Source organism: Balaenoptera acutorostrata, chromosome 1, assembly GCF_949987535.1.
Source record: "Balaenoptera acutorostrata chromosome 1, mBalAcu1.1, whole genome shotgun sequence".
Classification (NCBI taxonomy): Eukaryota; Metazoa; Chordata; class Mammalia; order Artiodactyla; family Balaenopteridae; genus Balaenoptera; species Balaenoptera acutorostrata.
Window position 1 is genome coordinate 194,418,896 of NC_080064.1, and position 25,811 is coordinate 194,444,706.

Sequence of the window (25,811 nt, forward strand, 5' to 3'; positions counted from 1 at the left end):
CTGTGTCTTGTTCCTGAGTTAGGCTACCTCTTCTTATTTGTAATATATTCAGATATAGGCTGTGTTTTTGGATTGTCAACTGTGTATTTTCTACATTGTTACCACCTGTGTGGTATTTCTTTTAAATTTCGTAGGAGCTATAAGACTCTTCCTTTATACAGACATAATGTTAATTTTTTATACTGATTTTTTTTACTGTGTTTATAAATGCACTTTGTATTAGTTTTTAATTGCTAATTATCACAAACTTAGCGGCTTAAAGAAACACAAATTTATTATCTCACAATTTGTGGGGGAGGTCAGTGAGTTCACATACTGGTTTGTGGGTTCTTTGCTCAAGGTCTTAGAAGCTGAAATCAAGGTGCCAGCTGGGCCTGTGATCTCATCTGAGGTTTAGGGCTTTCTTCCTTGTTCACTGATTGTTGGGAGAATTCAATTCCTTGCGGCTGTATGATGGAAGTCCCTGCTCTCTTCCTGGTTGTCAACTGGGAGCCGTCTTCGAGGCCACGTGGCCCTCTCTGCTGTGGCAGTTTGCTCCCTTAAGGCCAGCAGGAGAGTCTCTCTGGCTTTGAATCTCTCTGACTTCTTTGAAGGGTTTACCCGATTAGGTCAGGTTCACCCAGGATAATCTTCCTGGTGATTATCTCAAAAGTAGCTGATTTAGAGCCTTAATTATGTCTGCAGAATCCTTTCTGTCACATAAGATAACCTAATATGGGGGTGATAGTTCATCACATTCACCACCCAGCTCACACTCAAGGGGAGGGGATGGTGCACCAGGACTTGAGGATTTTGAGGGGTGAGGTATGTCTGAGAATTCTGCTTACCACAAACTTTGATAAGTTAGCTAAAACATGAAGTGTTTTGGAGATAATTATTATCTTCAAATATTATAACGTGTAAATCTTGTTCGCCTTCTTGGTGTGGTTGTTTTTTTGCATTTGCAGACATATTCGTATCTGTCCTTATCCAAATTTAGAGGCTGTACTGGAAATAAAATCACTTAGAAATGTCTTTTACACTCTTGACCTTTGGATCCCTGAAGCAGTAAAATCTCCCCAGCAGCACCATCTATCTTTGCTGACTCTGATTTATGGTTTAGAGGATACAGACACTGTCCATTTCAGCATCTGGCATAAAGTGTGCAGCCCAAGCCAGACCACAGGGAGAATTGCCAGCGATTCCAAATGCAGTCTGTTTCCTGCTGAATCTCTTGTATACGATTGCTATCTATCTTATATTATACATGACTTCAGAATTACTCAGAAGTCTTAAGGTTACAGATTAGTGGCGCTATCTGAAAAAACTATACAGAATTGAATATTCTATACATAGATACCTACACATCATGCATGTACACCTGTGTGTGTATAACCATGTAGATTTATGTCTGTGTGGTATGTATATGTAAGTGTGTTATACAGCATTATTTTTACAGGAGCAGTGTTACTGATAAAGTATACCTTGAGTTTTCTTTGATACCTGAGAAGTTTGGTAATAAAGTAGTATTGAACTTAGGGATTTTAATAAATTGAAAATTATGTACCATAATGGCCGTTATGTCGTTCTGTGAGCATAATGAAAAAGTGGTGTGTAAGTTTTGAACTATATTTACTTAGGAAAAAATTAGAAGATAATTTTCAGGGAGCTTTTTGCTCCTTATATTTGAAGGTAATATTGATTGAAAGCAGCCTTTCTAAACCATTTACCACCATGAGCAGTAGTGCTGGTAGCTGTAGACAATTAAGTAGAGAGAAGAGGTACAGACTTCTGTCCCATTTTTCTTTGTTCAAATTTCTACTGAGAGACTTTTATTGTCTCATTATTGTTCTGGTGTCTTCCTTGTCCATTAAGAATATTGAAATATCTTTCTAACTCTCCTACTATTGTCTGGTTTGACATAACTAGAAGGAATTCATCAAAGAGGCAAGCGTTGCCCTCTCTCTTTGTGACCTTCCATGTCGTCCTAAAGATGGACTTCCTGCTTTTTCATCTCACCACCTCTGTCTCTAGTCCTCTAATGCAGTAGAGACAACATCTTAAGTATTTCCAAGTATTTTCCCATAAATTTTAGCAACATGGAAGCTTCTCAAGAATTATCAACGTGGCAGCAATGCAGGCGTCATTCCTTGTAGTAATTCTGATGCATTCATATCTTTTTCATTGATTTTTTAAAATATCCTAAGTTTCCTTGACACTGACGTATGAACATTTAGAAGGCAACTTTTCAGGGGGAAGAATATTGTGACTTTATAGGAGCTTATTTTTCTTGTTTGCTAAATAAGGTCTTTTTTTCCCCCCCCAAGGCTTAATTACTCAGAAAAAAAATCTTATCTGTTTCACATTTTCTACCATAAGATAAAATATGTTTTCCACTTTCATTATTAACCTATATGATTTTGACTTTGGGGAATGAATGGATTACATTGATGTTCTATTAAATTATAATTAGAAACGGCTGAGTACACTTGGCAGCTTTTCTAACATTTATAGGAAAGGAAAAAGACAAGTAGAGCTTGGATGAGAAATGTTTTATCAAAGAGGATAAAATTAAATGCAGATGATAAATATTTTTAGTGATCTCCTGACTGCCAAGCCCACTCTACTTGCATCTTCTAAAGCAACTTAGGATACCTAAATTTTATTCTGAGTGCCAAGGGTGAAAATATTCACACATTGCAAATTAGTATCACATACCAAATTCTAATTGAGACATAACTAGTTTATGCATTTATATAATTCCCAAAATTGGTGTATAGCAAGTACTTGTACAGTTTAGTCTGTTGACACCTTCTTATGCCTTTGGAATAGAAATATTTCTATAGAAAGATGGATATATAATAAAAATCACACTTAGAACTGTCAGTTACACTTCTAGAAGCATCCTGTCTTTTCCATCACCCAGTCCCTGTGCATTTGATTCTTTGAAATAACCACTGCAAAATGTCATCTTATAAAAATACATTATACTTACAGGAATGTTTGGGAACATAACATCCCTTCTGTTGGTAAATGGTTGACCTAATTACAAGGTCCGTTACCTTATAATTACCTAATTACAAAAATTTGACCTGTTATCTCATGTGAAGGCCATTTATAGCATTAACTGGACTTAGGGGGATCTCAGAGGTATTAGGATTGTTATTTTTGCTTTGTTTTTATCAGTTGGAGATTTAAAGGACAGGACATACTAGTAAAATTTGTTATTTTTAAGTGTGAAAATGTGCCAATCAGGCATTTATTATTTGTGTTTTATTTGTAACTGAGATACTTTAGAGGCGGCAGGCCCCACACAGATCATCTCCAAACTCTGTTTAATATGGTGAGGACACAGAGGCCCAGCAAGGTTAAGCGTCTTGTTCAAGGTCACACAACCATTACTGTCAAGAATCAGGTCTGTTATTAAAGGTGCATATGGATTCTGCGAGTGGCACATGAAACATTTGATGACACTCCCAGGCAGGAAATAGTTCCTCATAGTGAACATAAATTACTTCCTCTTGTTAGATACTTAGAAGAGATGGAAAACAGCTGAAACAGCTGATGCCTGCAATGCCAGTTCTCATATAACTTCATTATTTCTTGTTATTTAATTACCATTTCTCCTAATCTTCTTCAAGAATGACTTGCCTGACAGGATTGTATTTGTTGTTTTTTTGGTTTTGTTTTTAACTACACCAGTATGTTGTTTCCAAAGGATGCTTGGTATATGGTTCCCAGGACCAGCACACAATCGTGGGTCCCCTTGTTGACAAGTGATTAGGAATTTCTAGGTGGCAGAACAGAGCAAGCATTACACTCAGTGCAGGGCCCCGCATGAACGTATGGGCCGCACACCTGTGAAGCTGGCACTATGATGGTTCTGCGTGTTTTGTCTGAAACTTTCTTGTTAAAAATTAATATACCAAACTACGGGCTTAAATATTTTGATACACTATAGAGATTAACTTTTTTTTTTTGATCCAACAAGATAATTTTCTGTTCTTTCTCTGTTGATGAGTTTATGCTGGGTAATACTATTTATGCTGGGTAAAATTTTTTCCCAAGGTTTCCTGAGGAGGAATGCTAGAGTTATAAAACTTAGAAATAAATGTATGTGCTGTTTGGAGTAGTGGTGTCTAGATTCAGGAACCAAGTGACCCAGAAACTGATACTTGATAGGCAGTGTCCACTATGTAATTTGGTCTGGGGCATTTAATTTGTAGGAGGATGTTTGACAATTTAAAAAAAAGATGTGCCTATTTTCCAAAGATCTTTGAAGGGAAGCAGCTTGCATCAGCTAGCCTCTTTTCTATTAATACACATCATTCAGTGACACTGCACATGTTTTACCAGGGATGCTGAATTTCACCTAAGTGAGATGCTGGTAATCTTTTTACACACAAGTGAGAATATAATATAACCTGATGTTGGTATATGCATTTTACATGTACCCTGGCTGCCTTTTTTGTTACATCTTTTTTTTTGATGTGAATAATGTTCAGTGTTTATTTGAATAATGTTGATGGAGATAGAAAATATGCTTTTAAAGTAAACAATATTTGAAGCTTTGCATAGAAAAAAGATGAACGTACCTTTGAAAAAAAGACTAAATAATAATTCTGTCCAAGTGGTTAGGTACACCTGAGTGCTAATTTCTGTCTTTTCATGACTTTTTAGATATTTTATTTTCAGATATAAAAAGTTAAAATTCTATTTTATAACATAAATATAGTAAAAGTGACATATCCTGTAAGTTGTTTTCACAGAAATCTTTATTAATACTAACATTTAAAAATTATTTATTGCTTTATTAAAAACTTACCACATGACAAATAAATGTACATTTTTTATTTCTGTGTATTGGTATTCGATTTTTTTCCAAATCTAGAGCTGAATATTTATGTGGGACTGTCTTTTTTCGAGAGGAAAATAGGATTTTTGAGCAGTAATGCTATTTGACTGGATAATTAACTTTTAAAAGATATGTATATATTAGAATAAGTTAAGAAAAGGTGGTTCTTTTTTTTAATACATTGGCATTTTGTAAGTTCCTCCTTTGTAGTCCTGATATAAATTTTACCAGTAGTAAAAAGAATTCAAATTTGTATTGCCTTTTTTCTGTTCATCCTCTTTTTAAGAGATAGCCAACAGTGCCACCATCAGAACAGACAGCCTTTTCTCATCATAAGTATTGGTTTCCTCAAAAAAAAAAAAAAGTCCTACACTGAAGGATGGTTGAAAAACTGCATGTGTTTAAACAGACACGTAAAAAATATTGGAAGATAACCAATGACGTAATGAAACTGCTTTTGGTTTATTTTATGATCCAGTCAAATTCCTAAAATGATTCTTCAGAAACATGTTAGTAATTCAGATAGTTACATTTGGCCGAGTCATTCTGTCTCGGTAGCATTATATTGATGCCAGTTTATTGTTATCATCTTTAATTTGTTATTGAAAGAAACGATCCTAAACAAGAACATGAAAACGTGAAAATAGTCAGACTTTCTTGGCCTGATTACATCTTCCATTTTGAGGGCAATTTTTTCATTCTGCCCTTTCCTTTATATATGATTTATTTTTTAATAATGGAACTTTAAAGGTAAATTGTCAAGTTAGTTATAATTACGGTGGTTTCAGAATCTATATTAAAGCATAAGATTCTTCTTTCATGGTCTGATACTTACATGATACGGTATATTTATTTTTGAATGAAAGGAAACCTGGTCCCCATCTTCCTGTTGACATCAAACAGTCTTCTGATATGCTAATCCAGAGTGAGGGAGAGCACATAGACTGGCTTTATTTGGACTCATTCCAAGTCTGAAAGAAAATTATGTGTATAGAACTGATTTTGCAGCATTGGCCCCATAGAATGAAAACCGATGCTCACACAGTCTGCAATTAATAAGACCTAACGTTGAAACATGATATGGCAGGTTTTCACCATTTTAGTATTAACCCTGATTTGCTTTTTAATATCCTGGTCATCTAACTGTTACTTGTTTTTTTGCTACTGATGTAATAGCTATTGAAATTGCTAATAAGTTCATTTCTATAGTATGTGTTCCAATAAAGATTAACCTAAAGTGATTCGCTTTTCCTTAAAGATTTATCCTTTGGCGTATTGAGTGCATATGAGACAGTAGATATAACCCTTTGCTAAGTATGAAGTAGGGATACTAGCAGATTTGTTTCCCAGTATTGTTTTTCCTTTCAGCCTGCCCTCAACTGGTCACAGGGTCAGGAACTGACACAGCTCATTATCTTGGAATCATCTGAAGTACCATTCTCCATATTCAATAACAAAAAAAATCAAATTAGTTGAACTTTCAAAAATGTCAAGTCACCAGATAAAGTGCATTAAAGCACGTATTTAAATGTCAATGTCTATTAATAAATGTGTATCTTAAAAAGTTAAAATTGTCTGAAAATTTGTTTAAATGAAATACTTCTTCATGCTGGTCATTTATAGATTTTGCTAAGTAGGAAACCAATTACACTTTTGTTTTTGAAAAATAATTTTTATGTAAAGAATCTTTATAAATCTTATGAAGCTACGAACTGTGTTCTTGAATCAGCATATTATTAGTATATTCTTCTAGCAAAGGTAATGTAGAAAAATGGGCATGAATATGTACCTTTGGTTTTGCAGTTATTTAGTTATTGCCCTCTTATGCATGATGGCCCACTCCTTCCAAACTAGCATATTTACGCTCAGCTTTTTTGCCCTGGTCTTCCTGTAATGTTTTGCTCCCATATTTAGTTTCATTCGTTCAAAGCAAAGTACAAGTTTGACTTGGAGTATGCAGTGGAAATATTCATGAAAACTTTTCACATAAATCCCTTTTATTTATTTAATTTTTAATAAATTAAGTGATATTTCAAATCACCAAGGATGGTTCAATATTTAAAGGAATTCTACTTCACTACCTTCTGTCAAGAGAAGGACGGGCTTGTAATGAACATAATCACCTCCAGGTCTCTAGACTCTTTTATTCCGGCTATTCTTAAAATAAAGTCTGACATCCTCCTTTTAGGATAAGAAATTACTTTATGTGGATGTTAATTTTTTGAAATAGATGGACACCGCAAAGACGTAGCATGATATGGCTTGTGCTGACCTTAGATACAATAGGGAGACCTTTAAGCCATTGTGTCCGGTAAAACTCTTGGTATCCTTTCACTATGGAAAATCATGTTTTTTAGCTGGTAATAGGTAGATAAAAGTAGGTGTTTTTCTGACTGAAGTCAGAATCTAGTCTGAAGATAGTTTCTTTTTTTAAATCTTATTTAAAATTTTTTAAACAGCATTTTAAGAAACAAAAGAGGCTAATTCCTGAAAGGACTGTTTGGAAGTACTTCGTGCAGCTGTGCAGTGCACTGGAGCACATGCATTCTCGACGAGTCATGCACCGGGGTGAGTTCAGTCATGAGTAACTTTTAGTGTTGGTGTCAACGATGCACAGTATCAGGCTTTCCCAGGTAATTTATTTCCAAGTTTTGATTTTACTAGAATGATAAGCCTTTAAGTGAAGCCTACTTGGTTTTTTTTTAAATAAGAATGAGAATGTTATTTTTCTGTTTGACTTTTTTTTTTTTTTTTTTTTTTTACTAATTATGTTGATAAAAGAAAAAAAATAGATGCAGGAACGCAGTTGAACATGCATAAGGAAGAGTTTTTTTTTTTTTTTTAATGAACTATACATTACAGCTACTTAGATTTTTAATGTTCAGCATTCACTGTTAATATATTCTTAGTTATCAGTTAAATGGTTGGGTGGAATGTATGAAGGTTACATCACTAAGGCATTAATCCCTTGATTTGGGGGTTTGAAAGATTTCAGTACAATTTATTTAAGCAATTAAAATTTCTAGGGTCATCTAAGTAAATAATTACCTGTGTCAGAGTTATGATTTTATATTTTATGTAAACATGTCAATAAATTACTATTTAGTGGGATATTCTATTTGAAATTGGTATAAGAAGGGCACAAATTTATTTTGTGCTTTGAATTTCACAGAAGTTTATTTGAAAATGGAAAACAAAATGCATTTTAAATGCAAATGAATAGTGATCATCATCCTGCATTGATGATTATCTGTCTATCAGGGGACTGAGAACTCAGAAATATTAGGTTATATGAAAATTACTCAAAATAATTGGTTAAAAATTCAAACTGACTTTCATTTTTGAGATATATTTTAAATTCAACAATGAGAAGTGTTTTTTAATCCCTTGAATATACCTAAACTGACATCATCTTTCACCTGATCCCTTCATTTATTCACAGATATAAAACCAGCTAATGTGTTCATTACAGCCACTGGGGTGGTCAAACTTGGAGATCTTGGGCTTGGTCGGTTTTTTAGCTCCAAAACCACAGCTGCACATTCTTTAGGTAAGAGACACAATATAATTTCATTCGGTTATCTACCCCCCTTCCCCCCACCCCACCCATATGGTTAAAAATGTAAGGGATGTACAGATTACATGCTAGCTTTTATAGTCTAAATAAAACTATTTTAAAAATCATCAGGTCCTGAGTTGAAACCTATCAGGTATAATGTATCCATTCATGTGACAGTTGGATACTTCTGTTAGTTTGACCCTCAGGCAGGCATTTAGTACAAGAAAATGCTAATGAACAAATCTAGTTGGTTTTTTTTTTTTTTTTTTAATTTTATTTATTTATTTTTGGCTGTATTGGGTCTTCGTTGCTGTGCGAGGGCTTTCTCCAGTTGCGGCGAGCGGGGGCCACTCTTCATCGCGGTGCGCGGGCGGGCCTCTCACTGTCGCGGCCTCTCTTGTTGCGGAGCACAGGCTCCAGACGCGCAGGCTCAGTAGTTGTGGCTCACAGGCCCAGTTGCTCCGCGGCATGTGGGATCCTCCCAGACCAGGGCTCGAACCCGTGCGCCCTGCATTGGCAGGCGGATTCTCAACCACTGCGCCACCAGGGAAGCCCAACAAATCTAGTTTTAACCATTGCCATGGATCCTTCCTTTTCTTTTACATTAATAATATTAAGATAATATGAAGAATAAACCATATCTTGAAAAAGGACCTCACCTGACCATTAAAAATACTATAGTTGTTTGTAAATGTTTATTTATTAAAGTAACATACATGGTTGTGATTGCTCCAGAGGGGGAGACCTAGAGATGGTCTATGGCTAAGGAGGAAGATATTCCCCTAAGTTATAAAGAAGAAGATACTTGTAATTTATTCATTCTAGAGCTGATAATATACGAGTGTCCTTTGTACCTAAAATAGAACTGAATGTAGCTATTACAACATTATATTAACGGAAAGAAGGTTGTCCAGTTTAGAAATAATAGAAATTACTAGGAGGAAATAATTTTTAAATTGAATAACTTAAAGGGAGTGATAGAGCTTCTCCTAAAACTCTTCAAATCAGATTGTCCCCTTGTAATATGACTTTTGTCAAAATGGTAACAACCAAAATAAAACAAGGATTAAGGTAAAAAGAAGTTGGCTTTAATTTAATGATGCCCCATCTTTGGTGAAAGATGAAATCATTGAAAACAATTGATTTTTTGGATAAAAATACTGTTTTTAAATGAGAAATAAAAAAATTTTAAATGGCTTGATGAGGAATAAGTCAGTTACACTAAATAACGAAGTAGTGAAACAAGCATCTGAATTAGTTGACTGGACATATTTAAATGGCTTTGTCACAAAACTCCTGTGTGGCCTTGAACCTGTCATTTAATTCTTCTGTATCTAGGATAGTGTGTGGCACGTAAGTAGGCGGCACCTGATCAATATTTGCTGAATGACAAGATATTGGGTCCTACATTAAGGAGTGGTGGGAAGATAATACTTTACTCTTTACACAGAGTTTCAGTTTTGTCCAGTAATTTAAGAAAATAAAATTTCAACTGATGCCGAGTAACAATGTTTTAGTTTCTTCTTTCACTTTACATTTATTCTTGCAGAACATTACAATTTTTTCAGGATAGGAAAATTTGATATGAAGTTCCATAAGAAATGCATAATTTTGCAGAGCACTTTAATACAGTTTTATTTGGAAGTTCCAACTCTGACAATGCAAATAGTAGAGGATTTCTGTGAAGAAAACTTTAGACTGTTCCAAGCCAGGGCCACTGATCGTTAGGAAAGATAACGTGTTCACTGTTACTCATCTGAATGGAATGTCCTAACAGCACTCTGTTGTTAATCTACTTAGAAATGCTAGGTTACAGTTACACACGCACACACATACATGCACACAGGCACAACTGCACGTACCCATGCTCCTGCACATATATATGTATTGTGTAAATGCTGCTTTGCGGGCTGTCGCTCTGAGCATGCCGTAGTTGCCTGACCCTAAGTATCCAGCATATTATGTGAAAACCAAATCTTAACAGTTTAGGAAATGGGCTTCTTTAGCTTGCCTGTCACTGCCTCTTACAAAAGTTCTCCGTGGGGTTTACAAACGTGTATGCATGTCTTAGATTTAGGTGATGTGTTATTATATGATATAGAGAGTAAAAATTTAATAGATTTAATAATTCGTTAAGAATTTCTAACATCAGTTTTTATCTAAATCAATTCACTTAGGGTCATGTAGTTGTGTGTGTGTGTGCGTATGGACACACACACATACAAATGGGGATGCCCATAATTATAAAACATTCTGAGACACACCTGAAGTACAGCCAGTGAGGAAGTAGCAATGAGACTGGTTTGTTTGATGAATGAATCAATAGAAAAATAATTTCTTTCACAAGTATTTTTGTTTTCCATATTATTTTGAGAAAAATATTCTTAAAATAAGAAAACATGCTTTATTCCTGCCTATCTTCTCTGTGAAGTTAAAGATTTTGATGGTTTGAAACTGAAGTTCACTAAGCAAAGTACATTGAACATCAAGAATTAAAGTTTGAACTCTAGCCTACCAAGGTATTTGGACCCAATACAAATTCTGTGTAGAAGGATCAGGAAAAATTCTTTGCTAACAGAGAATATGTATAAAATAACAAGGACAGAAATTGTGACATAGACTTATGTTTGTTGACAAGTTGACCCTAATTTTTGCTTTTAAAGAATTATTGCCCTCCTGTGTTACTGACATATATTTTTATTTTTAAGAGCAAATTTAAAAGATTGCTTTTAAAATAAACAATAAGGATATATAGTTCAGCATAGGGAAGTTTAGCCATTATTTTGTAATAACTTTAAATGGAGTATAATCTGTAAAAATATTGAAACACTGTATTGTACACCTGAAATTTATAATATATAAATTATAATATAATAAAAAATAAAAGATTGCTTTTCTTTTTCCAAAAAGTACTTGAAAATGTGGCCACCTATACAAATTTATTTTGCTCACAGAAAATATGATAAACTGTATGTTTTATAGTATGTTGATTTTTTTTCTGATTTTGCTGAGGATTAAATCTGTAGGGCATGATTTATTTATTCACAGTGCAGGTTTAAGTATTAGTGAAACTACAAATGAATGAGATCTGTATATCATTCATAAAGGAAAATCTGAATAAGTTTACTTTGAATGAAGTCTGTTTTGGTGCCAAATTTTGTTTAATTTTGTAAAGGAGATTTTTTTCAGGAATTTAATTCAAAAAGGCAAAAATACCTAGGATTTTAGAAACATCTTGTTGTAGTAACAGATTTATACTTTATTTCAAAATACATTTTTTTCAAAAATCAAAGATTTTTCACTTATTTTTATTCAATCATTAGTAAGGAACACACTTCCAAGTTTTTTTGTATTTAACAATCCTTAAGAGATTGTCAAATCCTTGAATTTTTCAGTTGTCTCTTCAATTTCTATCTCTTATTTGTATCATTTAATTACATGGTAACATATCGACATGCAGTAAAATCTCTGGTTCTCTCACATTTTCTGTAGCAAATGAAGTTGTGTAGGTGGCCACGTTTCCAGTCAGTTTTCACAACCAGTTTTTTAACTAAGGAGTATGTCAACATAGAATAATAATAATTCCTTAAATTCAGGGTTAAAATTACAGATACTAAATCTGATGTTGCTGGATGTTCAGACCATGTTCAGTTCTTCAAAATTGGGAAAAAAAAAAAAATCTCAGAGGCCTTTAGTTTTTCTTCTGCTCCCACCACACACAGTGTCTCCCAGTCTCTCCATTTCTGTCCTGTCCTCCTTAATCCACAACAGCTTCGTGTTTGGACTAGGAAAGTATCCTCCCTTGTTTGTAATATTCCTTCCCCAAAGACATTATCTGATCATGTTACTTCCTCCAAATCTTTGACTGTTCCCTGTGGCCTAAAGAATATCGTGAAAAGTCCCTGGCTTCGCGTTTGGGGTCCTCTAGGTCGGTGTCTGCTGGCCCACTCCCGTCTTTGGCTACCCACCTCCCTCATGATGCCCGCCGTGCTTTTCCTCTTGCCTTGTTCTGAACGTGAGACAGAACGGAGGACACCTGGATTTACCTGCCCATTCTTCTGTAGGACCCTGATCAAGCCCTTCATTCACTTTTCTCAGGTTCAGTTTCCTGGTTTCTAAAAATGGAAATGTGGGTAATAACCATCCTATGTCAAGCAGCCCCTAACCTAATGATAAAATGAACGCAAACATGTTTTCTTTTTTTTTTTTAAAGAGCTCCTGACTTATTTATTTATTTTATTTTTTTTTGGCTGTGCTGTGTCTTCGTTTCTGTGCGAGGGCTTTCTCTAGTTGTGGCAAGCGGGGGCCACTCTTCATCGCGGTGCGCGGGCCTCTCACTATCGCGGCCCCTCCCGTTGCGGAGCACAGGCTCCAGACGCGCAGGCTCAGTAGTTGTGGCTCATGGGCCCAGTTGCTCCGCGGCATGTGGGATCTTCCCAGACCAGGGCTCGAACCCGTGTCCCCTGCATTGGCAGGCAGATTCTCAACCACTGCGCCACCAGGGAAGCCCCCAAACATGTTTTCTGAACACTGTAAGTTGCTGTATAAATGTTAAGTTGCTGATGTTAACATGACAGTGGTGTGGGGAGGAGAGGAGAGGGGAGTCATGTGAAATTTATTTATTCTGTTGAAATACCTGAACTGATTCATTCAAAGACACAGGTGCTATTCCAGGGCATAGGAACGTAGCCTGAACAGGTCAAGTGCTTGTCTGCATGGCTCTCACCTGGTGGTGGGAGGGAACAGATAATAAACAAGGAAACAAAGGAATAAGATGATCTGTCAGCCTGTGCAGGGAGTGACTAGCGGAGGGAGCACTTCAGAAAGGGCGAGGCCCCTGCCAGGAGGTGGGGTTTGACCTGGGATGAGGAGGATGCAGAAGAGCGGCTGTACTGGGTCCCCGGAGAATAACGTCCCAGGCTGACCGGCAGCAGTTCAGACAAGGGGCTGCTGCAGGGCGTGCTCTCCTGCAGGAGGTTTGCGGGGTCAGGGTGCAGGAGGGCCTCAGCCCCGCGAGGGGGGTTCACACCTTAGTCCGAGCACAGGGCCAGCTTCGCACGGCTGCCACGAGGACAGCCACATGGTCTGATTTGTGTGAGGACCGAGCCACGAGCCTCCGTCTTCCTGGGGGTCATCACGCCCTCTGTTGCCTGCTCTCCTCGGGGCCTTCTCTGTCCTGGTAGTTTCTTCTTTGGCTCCTAGACGGCCTCTTAGTATGTGTTGCCCAGAGCTACCTCATCTGTGCTCCTCAGCCCCGCGAGCACCAAGTTTATCCCTGTCTGATCTGAGCTCTGGAAGGTTCTTTGGTTTTTGTCCCCTTCCCCTTTTGTTTTCTACATGCACTTATGTTAAGTCAGATCTTCATTTAGCATTTTTGTATTGATTGAGACAGAGGATGTGGCTGGGAGACTCATTGTAGGATTACACATATTCCTAGGTGTAAGCTTTGCTGTTTTCTTTCATATTGTTTATCAATCTTACAAATGTAACAGATGTTAGAAAATGTGTTACGTGCATGTATCTATATCTATATCTACATATATCTTTAAAATTTGTGATGAGGACTCCTCCTCTCTCTGGAGTCAAGCTTTTTGATCGTCTAGATACGGGGCCGTCAGACTTCTTGACAGTCCCCCCCACTCGCCCCCTGCCCCAGCAACACCGTGATCCCCATGGGGACCTAACTGCGTATAACTGAAGCACAAGTTCCATGCGACAGTGTTCTCTGCTGTAACTGCAGTGCATTCTGATGCTGTCTGTTCTATTTTGTGTTACTAAAAATAATGGTATTTGCAACCCAGTAAATTGATTTCCCAACTCATTAATGGGTGATAACCTGCAACTGGGAGAACATTAGTCTGTGTTTACAGTACTTTCATGCTGTTCCATTTACTTAAAGACAGATTCCCATTTTTCTACCTTCTCCTTGTAGACCTTCTCCTGTCCTGCTCTCTGGCCAGTTCGGTCGGTCAGACGTAGTGCGTAGTGCAGTCATTTACAGAGTTGCCTATGCTCCTGGAGGTGGGGAGTAATGTGCCTGATTGTTCCGTACAGTTTGCAGCCGTTCAGCTCCCTGAGGTCCTCGCAGGCGGACGTGAGCCATGGATGCAAACTGTTCCCCTTCTAGAGCCCAGGAGACTGAGGCACAGGAGGCGAACGGGCTTTGCACCTGGAAACCAGTGAGGCGAGCTTCCCTAGTCTGCGGTCCCTCTTCCACCCGGCACTGTATGTTTTTGCTGTATGCGGACCTTGTGGCGTTTTCCCTGACTCTGCCACTGTTTTCCGACTTGATGTTACTTACCTCCATCGGGGTTACCCTATCCCGCTGTGCACATAGCTGAGGGGCCTACAGGTGAAAGTGCAATTTGCCCCCATCCTGCACTTGACTGTTCTGCATGCCCAAGACTCAGAAGTAAACAGGATGGAAGTCTTTCTTCACAACCATTCTGTCTACCAGCAAATGGGGCTGATATTTCTGAGGAAGTGGCTCTTCTAGACTGAAAACTAAAACTTCACCAGAACCTGTGAAGTAGGAACATGGCAATCAAGGTGTAATTTTTCTCATGTCACCTTGGATTATTTTAAAATAATCCAAATATATGATTGTTAGTCAAACCATATCAAACTGCCCTAATTTCCTGTGATAGTGACCCAGAGGAATCGTCCACGGCTACTAAATATCAATAGCAAACGTAGCAATGAATATGTGCACAGCATTTATTATTTGCAAGCAGTTTTAAAGCACATTTTCTCCTCTGTTCCTTCGTGTTGTGTAGGGGGTAAGGTGGGGATTACTGAGCGCACTCTATTTAATACTGAACCTGACCCCACTCCCACACCATCCCTAGAATTCCTGATCCTTATCCTGTTTTCATTTTTCTGTTTTTCTTAGGACTTCGTATCTTCGAATATGCTGTGTTACTTACTTATTATGCTTCGTACTTTGTCTTTCTGCCTCAGCCATATGGAAGCTTCATGAGGACCGGGATCTTCATGTTTTTGGTTCTCTGATGTATCTCAGATGTGTAGGAGAGGGAATTGCACATAATAGATGCTCAGCGCATACTGATCAAATGAATTAGAGACAGGCTACACATCAAAGGATGGATTTAACTAAATATATCAGTAAGTATAGGTTAGATTATGCCGCAGGAAGAAACAGTAACAGCGTTTAGTTGCTTAGCAGTGAAGCGTATTATTTCTCTGGTCACCCGGAATCAGCTGTTGGCCCCGTGTGGGTCCCGGTGGCCGCCCTCCCTCCAGGTGGTCACTTGGCATTTCAGGGGGCTTCAGTCTTCTGTGATCTTCATGAGATGAAGAGATCATGGAGAACCACTTACTGGCTCTTAGTTAAATCTTTCTGCTTGAGTGTAACACGTTAATTCCCATTCGTATTTTATTGGCTACAACAAGTCTCATGGCCGCATCCATCTTAAAGGAGTGGATGAATAATTCTCCCAGGTGTTCAGGAAGAGGAGAACCGGAAACAGTGAAGGTGAGCATTGTCCCCCTTCATTGTCCATGAGATGAAGGAAAAATAATACCTCATTCATTTGCTTATGTGGTTTGTACTCCTTCTCTCCTTGTTTATTTTTGTGACGTATTTGTAGCTATTGCACCTGAAGGGTAATTAGCTCTCTTGATGGGATTGTGTGGCTGGGGGGAAGGAAGAGGGACCCACGGATAGCCTTAGGGAGTGTCCCTCATTCTGAATCAGGAGATTCTGAGCAGAGAGATTATTTTTAAATCCAGAATGATTCACGAGGTGTGCTAGAGTATCGATCCCTGGTGAGTTTTCTCTTGATCAATAAATCTGTAATTTTCCCTCCTGGACGTGCTTGTGACCGGGACCTTATTTTGGCCAACTTAAAACATTTGTGATAAAAATGATTACCTACCAAACTTCAAACACCAGCTGTGGGCTGAGCGCCATGTAGCACACGGACTGCTTTCTCTTCTGCGTCTCTAATTCACATCTTTAAAGTGGTTGTGATTACCTGGTTTAGGGTCCTTATCAGTTAGTGAACAACCAGAGCTCTTTTAAATGATAAAAGATCATCATTTTATTCTTTTATTCTTCTTATGGTAAATGTATTGGCTTCTACCCTCCCCCCCAAAAAAAAACCCTCAAAGAATGTACCTCATCCCATCCCCAGACTGTCCAGTGAACTCGTAGAGGTCGAGGATGCTTTAGACCACAAGCGTCTCCTGTGGAGTTCTTGGCCTGTGGCTGGCTCGGCACGTGGAATTGGCCCGCGTGACGCGTGACTCGTCAGTGCATTTGTATTGCTTTCCTATTGCTGCCTTAACAAATTCCCACAAATGCAGTGGCTTAAAACAACAGAGATTTATTATTTTTGCAGTTCTGTAGGTCAGAATTCCAACATGGCTCTCACCCGGCTAACATCAGGGCGTCTGCAGAATTGCACTTTTTTCCGGAGCTTCGAGGGGAGACATATCCGGGTTGTTGGCAGAATCCAGGTCTTCGGTGTTGCCGGACCCAGGCCCCTTTTTCCTTCCTGTGTCCTCCCGAGGCTGCGTCTCACCTTCTGAAGCTGCCCTCATTGGCTTCTCCCTCCTTCCTCCATCTTCAAGTCCCGCAGTGGCAGGTGGAGACCCTCTCACACTTGGAATCTCCCCTACCCCTGCCCTTGCAAGTGTCACGGACAGGCCAGGGTAGTCTCCCTAGCTTCAGGTCCCTTTGCCATGTGATGTGACGTTCACGGCGTAGCACCAGGGGCCAAAGTGCTGCCCGCCTCCCCGGATTGGTCGCCCTGACGGCTGGAGAGGCTTTGGTGTCCTCCTCTAAAGCCCGGTAAGGTGGCGTGCTTTAAAGGTCAGAGGTTTTAACGGAAGTTCACGGTACTGAAGTTAAGCACTTGCTTTTTTAGACAGATGTCTTAACGTTAAAATTTCCCATTTTTAATTATAGACTTTCATCAGTGATATGTGTTTACTTTTCAAGGGAGAAAATACCACACTTGCATTCATGTAAGTTTTGCAAGCAAGTCCTTTTCTATCATTACTATTAGTTTATTAACAGTTCTTTTTTTTTTTTTTTTAATTATTTACAAAAGCTTATTTAATCCTCAATGGTCGTCTCTCCTTTGTACCAGTCTTACTTTTGAGTGCCTTGCTTCCTCATGGTCAGAAATATAGGAGGAGATAGAAAGTAATTTTAACAAAACTTAATTAGAAAAATTACACTGCCATAAAATATAAGCACATTATGTACTCCAAAGGTATATGTAAGTAATTAAGGGTAGTTATCTGCTATTCAAGCAAATCTGTTTGCATCAAAGTTGCATTTATTATTTACAATGAAGTGTTTCCTGTCTGATGGCTTGCTCTAGTGAAAAGGAGAAAAAAAAAACCCCAAAAAACAGCTTAATCATGTTCTAATATGGCATTTTACTTGCTTTCTTAATGTCTCCCGGAAGAGCAAAGATAGTTTTCTTTTTGCATGTACGTGTGTGATTGAGTTATTATATATGCTTGTTGTACCTCCTGAGGATGGAATAGATTTTTACAGAGAGCTGGCTAGGGTGCTCTGATACTGGTCCTTGTGCTGGACAAATACTTGAAACCTCTTGGGGGGAAATTGTGTTGTTGCTGTCGTTGTTGTTTGCGTTACAGGGTTGCTTGAACTCCTCTTTCCCTTTCAAAATGAGACAATGGTTCTCTGATTTTGTAATGTTGCCAGCTGAGTAAACGCATGGCCCTCCTTCCACCAGCATCAGAATTTTCACACTGGGGTCTCTTGAGTGTACAATTCATGCTCCCCACACTATTTCCAAGTGTGATATATCCTCTGATTACAACTTGGAAAATTAGTGTTCTTGAACCAGGCATTAAAGCAGTTCCATTTTTGGTGCCAAGTGCCACCTGCGGTCACGTGCTTGTCCTTCCCACACCTTCGCTAGCACCTCTCTGTGGGTCTTTCCTTGGCGTGTACCCCATCATAGTTCAGCGTGGTTTGGAGCCTTAAAGGCAGCATATGCTTGGTCAGTATTAAAGACTACTTTCACTGATTTATTTTTAACTTGCAGTCCTTTCTTGACTTAAATAATCAGGCTGGGAAGAAGCTATTATCTAATTGTAAACTGTGCCTGTTTAACCTCTCAGCTACCATAACAATATCTGTTTGAAACAGAGTAGCTGCAGAGAAGCACTGAACCCTGACCCTCACTCCTGGCCTTTGGTGTGTACATGCTGAGACTTGTAGAAGAGTTCTCTGCTGCTTAATTTGGAAAGATACAGATTTTTTTTTCCCAGTCTTATTTCACAGTCGTCAATTTTAATGAAATAACTGTTTAAATGCAAGGGACAGAACGACCTGGCTTGAATTCTACATCCATACCTTACTAGCTTTGTGATCTTTGGCAAATTACCTGACTTCCTTATGCGTCCTCTCTACAGCAAGATAATAGTAGTAACATCTCATTAAACTACCTCTTGGGGGCTTCCCTGGTGGTGCAGTGGTTAAGAATCCACCTGCCAATGCAGGGGTCATGGGTTTGAGCCCTGGTCCGGGAAGATCCCACATGCCGCAGAGCAGCTAAGCCTGTGAGCCACAACTACTGAGCCCACGAGCCACAGCTACTGAAGCCCGGGCACCTAGAGCCTGTGCTCCGCAACAAGAGAAGCCACAACAATGAGAAACTCACGCACTGCAACCAAGAGTAGGCCCCGCTCGCCGCAACTAAAGCCCGCGCGCAGCAACGGAGACCCAATGCAGCCAAAACTAAAATAAATAAAATAAAATAAATTAATTTACAAACTACCTCATAATAGCCCCCATTTCACTAGCCAGTGAGCCCCATGAAGACAAGGTCTCAGCCTGTTTACTTCTGTCTTCCCAGCACCTAGAACAGTGTGGGCCCTGATAAACAGTGTTAAAAGCTCAGCAAGATAACACATGTGATCCTTTTAACACAGTGCCTGGAGCAGAGAAACAGTAACTAGAAAATTTTCTGGGTTTTTAAATGTTATCGGTTACACTTGAAAGATGAAAAATTTATTTAATAAATGTCTTTTGTAGAAGAAATATTGATCTACCACTCGGCCATTCTGTACTGACCTCAGATAATACTCCTTACAATTAAGTAAATTTGGCCTCTCTCCATGAAGTCTGCCAACGTAATTTCTGGGCTGGCTTAAGAGTATGAAGGAAAAAATGAAAATTAATTCCTATTTCCTGAAGTTGTATGTGTTCGTGTGTGTGTGTGTGTGTGTGTGTGTGTGTTTAAATCAAATTGAGGTTTAAGATGAATTGTGTCCTTTCAGTTCCCCCAGCAAGGAATGTTCAAAGCTTTCTTTTCTGCAGTTTGTTCTGAGAGAAAGAAGCAACATTTCTAAACTGAGTTTGCTTGTTTGTACCCTCTGACGTAAAACATTTCAGTCAACTGTCCTAGGTAATAGTTTAAAACAGGAATATATTACTTTTTTCCACTTCACTTTCTGTATGGGTGTTTGCAGGGTTTTTATGAGTGCTGGCGAATTTGAGAGCAAAGGGATCTCAGAAACGATCTCATCTTCTTCATCACTGCACCTTACAGATGAGGAAAGTAATAAAAAGAGAAGTTAAGTGGTCCTAGTTAGTTGGTGGCAAAGGTAACATGTGAAACAGATTTCCTGACCTTTGAATGATTTTTCCTTTCCTCCCTTACTTAAAAAACAAAACAAAACAAAACAAAACAAAAAAATAGCAACCCAAATCTAACCATATAAAAAGGTGCTTCAGTGGTTCTATTATTTTTTCTCATTCAGGTCTTTGCAGAAATTGCTAAATGTTTATAAACTATTGAAAAAATGCTGTATGTAACTTACTCTGATGAAATGAAAGTTATTAATTAGTTTATTCTATAATAGCAGGTTAACAATTTTTTGGCTTTCTTAAACATATTGTAGAACTTGCGAAAATCAGTCTTCATTTTGTTAAGAATACATTTTAGGATGTATTTATTGTTAATAGAGTACTTCCCATGTAAAACTTTTCTCATATAGCTAGAATAAGTCAATTAACGTAATGAATTTTTTTTTTAATATTTGAATGACTGTCTTATTATATTTTAAAGAAGGGTCAGATAGCATTTTCAGTTGTTAACAATTTTCCTCTAGTATCAGACTTCCTGTGTTTTGTAATGTTATCATCCATTTCTTGCTCACTTTTACTCATGTCAGGAGGTTAAAATGACATAAGTATCTGCTGTAGTGAAACATCTTCCCGTTTACCTCCAGCCACGCGTTCTGGAAGGATTAGTGGAATCATGCGTCCTGCCGTCTGAGGCGCCTCAGCGCACAGTACTTTGCGCGGTCGTTTACGTGTCTAATCATGTCACTCTGCACCTCCCCCTTGTCTTGTACAGGTGTTAGGAAGTCACCACATTCTTGAGGCAACAGCACTAATACACACAGCTGTCATGAATTTTAGAAAAAAAGGTTTTTAGGAAATAATCATGTATTCATTAAGTTTGAAATGTGGAGAACGTCTCACTGCATTTACACGCATTTCACATTTTCCTGGGCACTTAAACTTTGCGGCTCTGTGCCCGCTAGAGACGGGCGAGGATGGACCCTTCATGGGCAGGGGCCCAGCCTGTGCTCAGTGTTGGCGTGCAGGACGGGGGCGCCCTGCGGGGGCAGGTCGGGGAGGCGGGGGGGGCCTCCCTCTCGCACCCGGGCTCAGCGCTTAGTGATGAGTCTGACCCATCAGTAACCGTAGTGCAGGAGGCAGACTTTCTCCCTTCCCACTTAATGACGCTTTTGGACATGATGTGTCGGTCAGAGAGGTGAGTAGCATACTCAGATTTCCATTTTATTATATACGCAAGATACACATAATTGAAATACCAAAACATGCGTATTTAGTATAAAGACGCTGGTTGCTGGTAATATGAAGGAGAACCCTCGTCTGGGTTTAAAGCCGCAGCGTTAACTCTGTGTGTAACTGTTGGTAATGACCTCCAGCAGCTCCCTAAGAGGCTCTTCTGTACCTTGTAGTTTTTCAGGTTTTAGGTTTAGTTTAGTGGGATTCCTGATCACCCCGCTTCTCTGCCTCCTTGGCTCTCGGGCTGACCGTGCGTTGGGTCTGTGTGGCAGTTAAGGTGTGATGCCGGGGCTAATCTCTGTAAAATGCAAGCATTTGTTCTTCTTTTTCCCTCTCATCAATCTTTCACACTCACATCAAACCCCTAACGTATCAGCAGGTTTCCCAGAGCTACTGGTTAAAATTACCTTTGCTTTTGGTAAACTCTGAACCTTCAAGCCTCAGTGTTTTCAGTCGCCCCCTGTGGATTCCGTGAAGCCTCTCTCTGCACATCCCTCACTGCCAGTCACTGGCTTCAGGTCCTGCAACCGGGAGCCTGTACAGAGCCATTTATTATTCCAGCTGTACCCCTCCCCCCTTGAACGGAGAGCGTTCAGTATGCCCACAGTTGGTGTCGCTTGTGAAAACTACAAGTGGAAGGGGCCACAGTGCCCAAAGCTGCAGAGCTTGTGTTTATCTGACTCGATAATAATACAGATTCTTTAAACCTAGCCATTTCTAAAAGTTTCTTGGCTTTTCTCACCCTGAGAGAAATTGGCAAACTTACTTGTTTGTCTTCAAAGGAAATGCTGCAATTAAATCATTTATTTCTTAAAGTTTGTCTCTAATATCATGTCCGAATACTTCATACTTTAAATTTCTTTTATCCTCCTGTTTGCATACTCTTTTTTTCACGTCTTCACTTCTGTAGATACCTCCCTTTCATCCATTCTGACTAGGACCGTGCATTACTAGGAAAAATGGACTCCAGTGTAGATAGGATTTCCTGTGAATAGATGGCACATGATGTTTTCAGCTTTTAGCCCAGCGTAGTTGCCACACACGACCGTCAGGTTATGACTTCCTTCCTTTGGAAGAAGAGGGTGATGCCTTTGAGCACGATGCTTTGCCTGTTGACGTGCCGCCTCTTGTTGCCTCTGACTAAACGCCGCCGTTCAGCATTCTGAGTTACACTCTCATTGGACTTACTGTAAGCGCCTAGGGAGTACTTAAAAATCAGTAGAAGAAGGAGAATGTGCTTTTCTCTGTGAGCAGCAGCATAGTTTTGGTAGCTGTTGCCTCAAGCAAGTAAAATTTCTAAATATTGTTCTCAAACTTTGATTTTCTGTTTGGCAAAAAGCCTTAGGCGAATAATGGTGAAATAATAGCCACCTAAGTTTGAGACTTAGGATATTCACTTCCAAAGTCACTTCGATGTTTTTTACCCTTCAAAATATAATGTATATGTCTTACTTATTTTAAGGTATTTAATACATTTTAAATTAAATGTATTATATTAGCATTCATTATATCATGTTCACATTTTCTAAAATGGTCATAAAAAACCGAAAAGTGTACTCACACATCAAAACAAGCGAACCCCAAAATTATCCAGAGTATCTTGTCTCTATAAAGTTCTCAGTAGTAATAGTCTCAGACATTTTTTCAGAGATGTCAGTGACCTTTCACATATGTTATTATATAACCCTTTGATGTAGAAAAGTCTGTTTTATTCTTTCTAAAGTGGGAGAAAGTAAGGTACTGAAGGTTAATGATTATATCATTTGTAATTTTAAGAGTCACAGCAATGTTCTAAGGGATGTTTCTGTAAAAGTTAGTAAGTATGATTTATTTATACGTACTCAGTTGTTAGGTATTGCTATTTATTTTAAAATTATTATATCAGCATGTTTAATTATTTGGGATATACAAGCCATGTTTAAAAATATCAAGAAAGGAAACCAATGTGAGTCACTGAGTAGATGTTCATGTTAGAATTCCTTTCTCTTTCTTTAGTTATGCTCCCTAGATTCTCCCTGAATTGATCAAAAGGAAATAAAGTGTAACCCACCACACCCTTTTTAATGTGGGATAGTTGTAAACATGCTGTTCAAGGATCAGGGAGGAAAGAGGAAATTTTAGTTTTGAGTATTCCCCAGAACAATTTTCTGATCCTAATGAATTATTTTGATGACATTTTAAATCTGGAATTTTGGATGTAATTTCTTAGCACAGCAGCATCTTCATTTTTATCCTTCTCTTGTTTTATTTGGTTTCTTTCTGCAGTGGGTACACCTTATTACATGTCTCCAGAGAGAATACATGAAAATGGGTACAACTTCAAATCTGACATCTGGTCCCTTGGCTGTCTACTGTATGAGGTAGGTAATGGTGATAAATTCCATATATTGAAGTGATTTTACTTACTGGAATATATTTCCCCTATCCTAATAGTATATAGTTATTTTTTTCTGGGTAGTATTTAAGAATTAGCTTTTTAATTATGAGGAAGTTAATTCATTGACTTAGTAACTGTTTTTATAATGAAATTTAGTATCTATACATTTCTACATATTTACTTCCTCTAGTATAATTTTAAATTGTTTCCTTTTGACGGGAGTTTTATTTCTTAAATGTTTTTAATGTTAATATAATGTTGCTGTATAATCTTATTTATAAAAATATACATTTGAACATCTATTAAAAAAAAAACTGTTGCCCATGCATAACAAGATAGATATAATAGAATGGATGTAAAATATGAAAGCATAGTAAATAGCTTTGTCACATTTTTTTTTCACTTTTATGTAGATTAATTTAGCTTTAAGGATAGTTTGTAAACAGATAATTCTTCTAGGTTATCTCTTAGTTTCCATGAGTAATGGTTTGTATTGGTAAAGCTCAGTGAAATACTCTCTCTCACCTGTTCTACTGGTGATAATTTATCAAAGGAAGATGGAATCATGTAGATAGATCCTCTAGCAAGTATTGCAGTGCGACAGTTTGGGTGAATAGAAGAAAGCATGCTATGAGCACATTTTATATTCATGTTGTATAGTAGTGTTATCAGAGAACACTCAAGCTAGGGACTTCTGTAATTTACTTCTTTAATTGAATGGTAATTTTCCTAGGAATGTAGGCTTTCAGTCAAAGCTGTTAACTAAAAATTAGCCTACATCTCGGTAACTCTTTTAATAAAATAAAATGAAGGAAAATAATACATTGAATCATTTTCATATTTTAAGGTATACAAAGGAAATCTGAACTGGATAGATAGAAACCAGTGTATTTCTTACTCTTTATTTTATGTCTCTTGTCTTCCTGACTTAAATGAAATATATGATGAGATCATCTATTTTAATTGTTCCACCTTTACTTGGAAGTAGAGCAGCAGGAGGTTTTTTAAAATGTGTATCATAATCTTTAATTATTATTTTACAGATTGCAGTTTCAAATTTCCTTAAATTAAGGAACCTGAGATTGTTTATTTTGTTCTTCCTACTAAATAAACTAATGACCACTTAAAAAGAAAGAGATTTTAAAAATGTTCTTAAAGAACATCCTTAGGGTAATTTTTATTAAGAAAAGTTATGAATTAGTGATAGAACAAAGTACATGTTTGTATGTATTCACATGAGATTAAAAGAGATTTATGCTTACTATATTATATTCTGCTAATAGGTTGGAACAGTGTTGCACTGATTTGATTATATTAAGTTATTGTAAAGTTTAAAAGGCACTTTGTACATTTTAAAATATTTTATACCTGTTTAGGTGACCTTAGATTCCTTCAGGCCATAGTCTAATAATATTATCAAAGCACCGTTTTCCCTTTATACACCTAAAAGTAAACAGCAAATTGGTTTCCACTAAAGAGATTAAATTTAGCAATGAAAAAGAAAAAGTTCAGTTGAGGTAATAAGCATTTTTTGGGAAGTTTGCTAATTCTTATAGGACCAGCAGACTCCCATGTCAAAACTGAAATAATTCTTCACATTCTGGATTTGCCTTTGAGAGGCAGTGTCCCATTTTTATGTATACTTGAACACCAAAATAAAAATTGTTTCTTTGGACACTCCTCCATTCATGCGTGTTATGTGTCGTGGATGGTTTTGAGTTACAGTATTTAACATGGTAACATTAGTTTTCAGCTCAGCACATTTTCTCAATTGCTCCATGCAGGTGATTGGGAAGAACTAGAATTTTTCTAAGGATTTAATTTACCTTGATGCTGTTATCTCCTTCTGGTTACGTTTTAATAGAATGTCAATAAAAATGCCCAGTAGTTTAGCTTTAAAAAATTGGCCATAGCATCACATCGATATTTTATATTGTATCCCACTAAGAATTTATCATTCACAACGAAGGAGTGGGAAGCCTTTTTTGAAAACGTATTTTAAACTCAGAAAATTAGACTTTCAAATATTCCTGAAACCTCAAAAAAAAAAAAAAAAACTAGCAGTACAGTTTTAATTGATATGCAACAAAGTAGACTTTACTAATTAAAATCAAGATGCTGTGCTTTTGCTACACGGACCTTTACATGGAAAAGTAGGTTTTACACATTTCCTTTATTGTTCAGTGCAGCAATTGCATCCTTCCAGGGTTGT

General features: G+C 37.8%; 1 protein-coding gene across 9 annotated transcripts in view; it reads left to right on the top strand.

Annotated features, from left to right (window-relative positions):
* NEK7 (NIMA related kinase 7) overlaps positions 1–25,811 on the top strand; it is a 146,862-nt gene that overhangs the window by 94,502 nt on the left and 26,549 nt on the right. For all 9 annotated transcript variants that reach the window (XM_057544815.1, XM_057544814.1, XM_057544810.1 and 6 more), the window contains 3 exons: positions 7,294–7,402; positions 8,277–8,384; positions 23,488–23,582. In XM_057544815.1, coding sequence (XP_057400798.1) covers positions 7,294–7,402; positions 8,277–8,384; positions 23,488–23,582 — 312 coding nt within the window. The remainder of the gene's footprint in view (positions 1–7,293; positions 7,403–8,276; positions 8,385–23,487; positions 23,583–25,811) is intronic.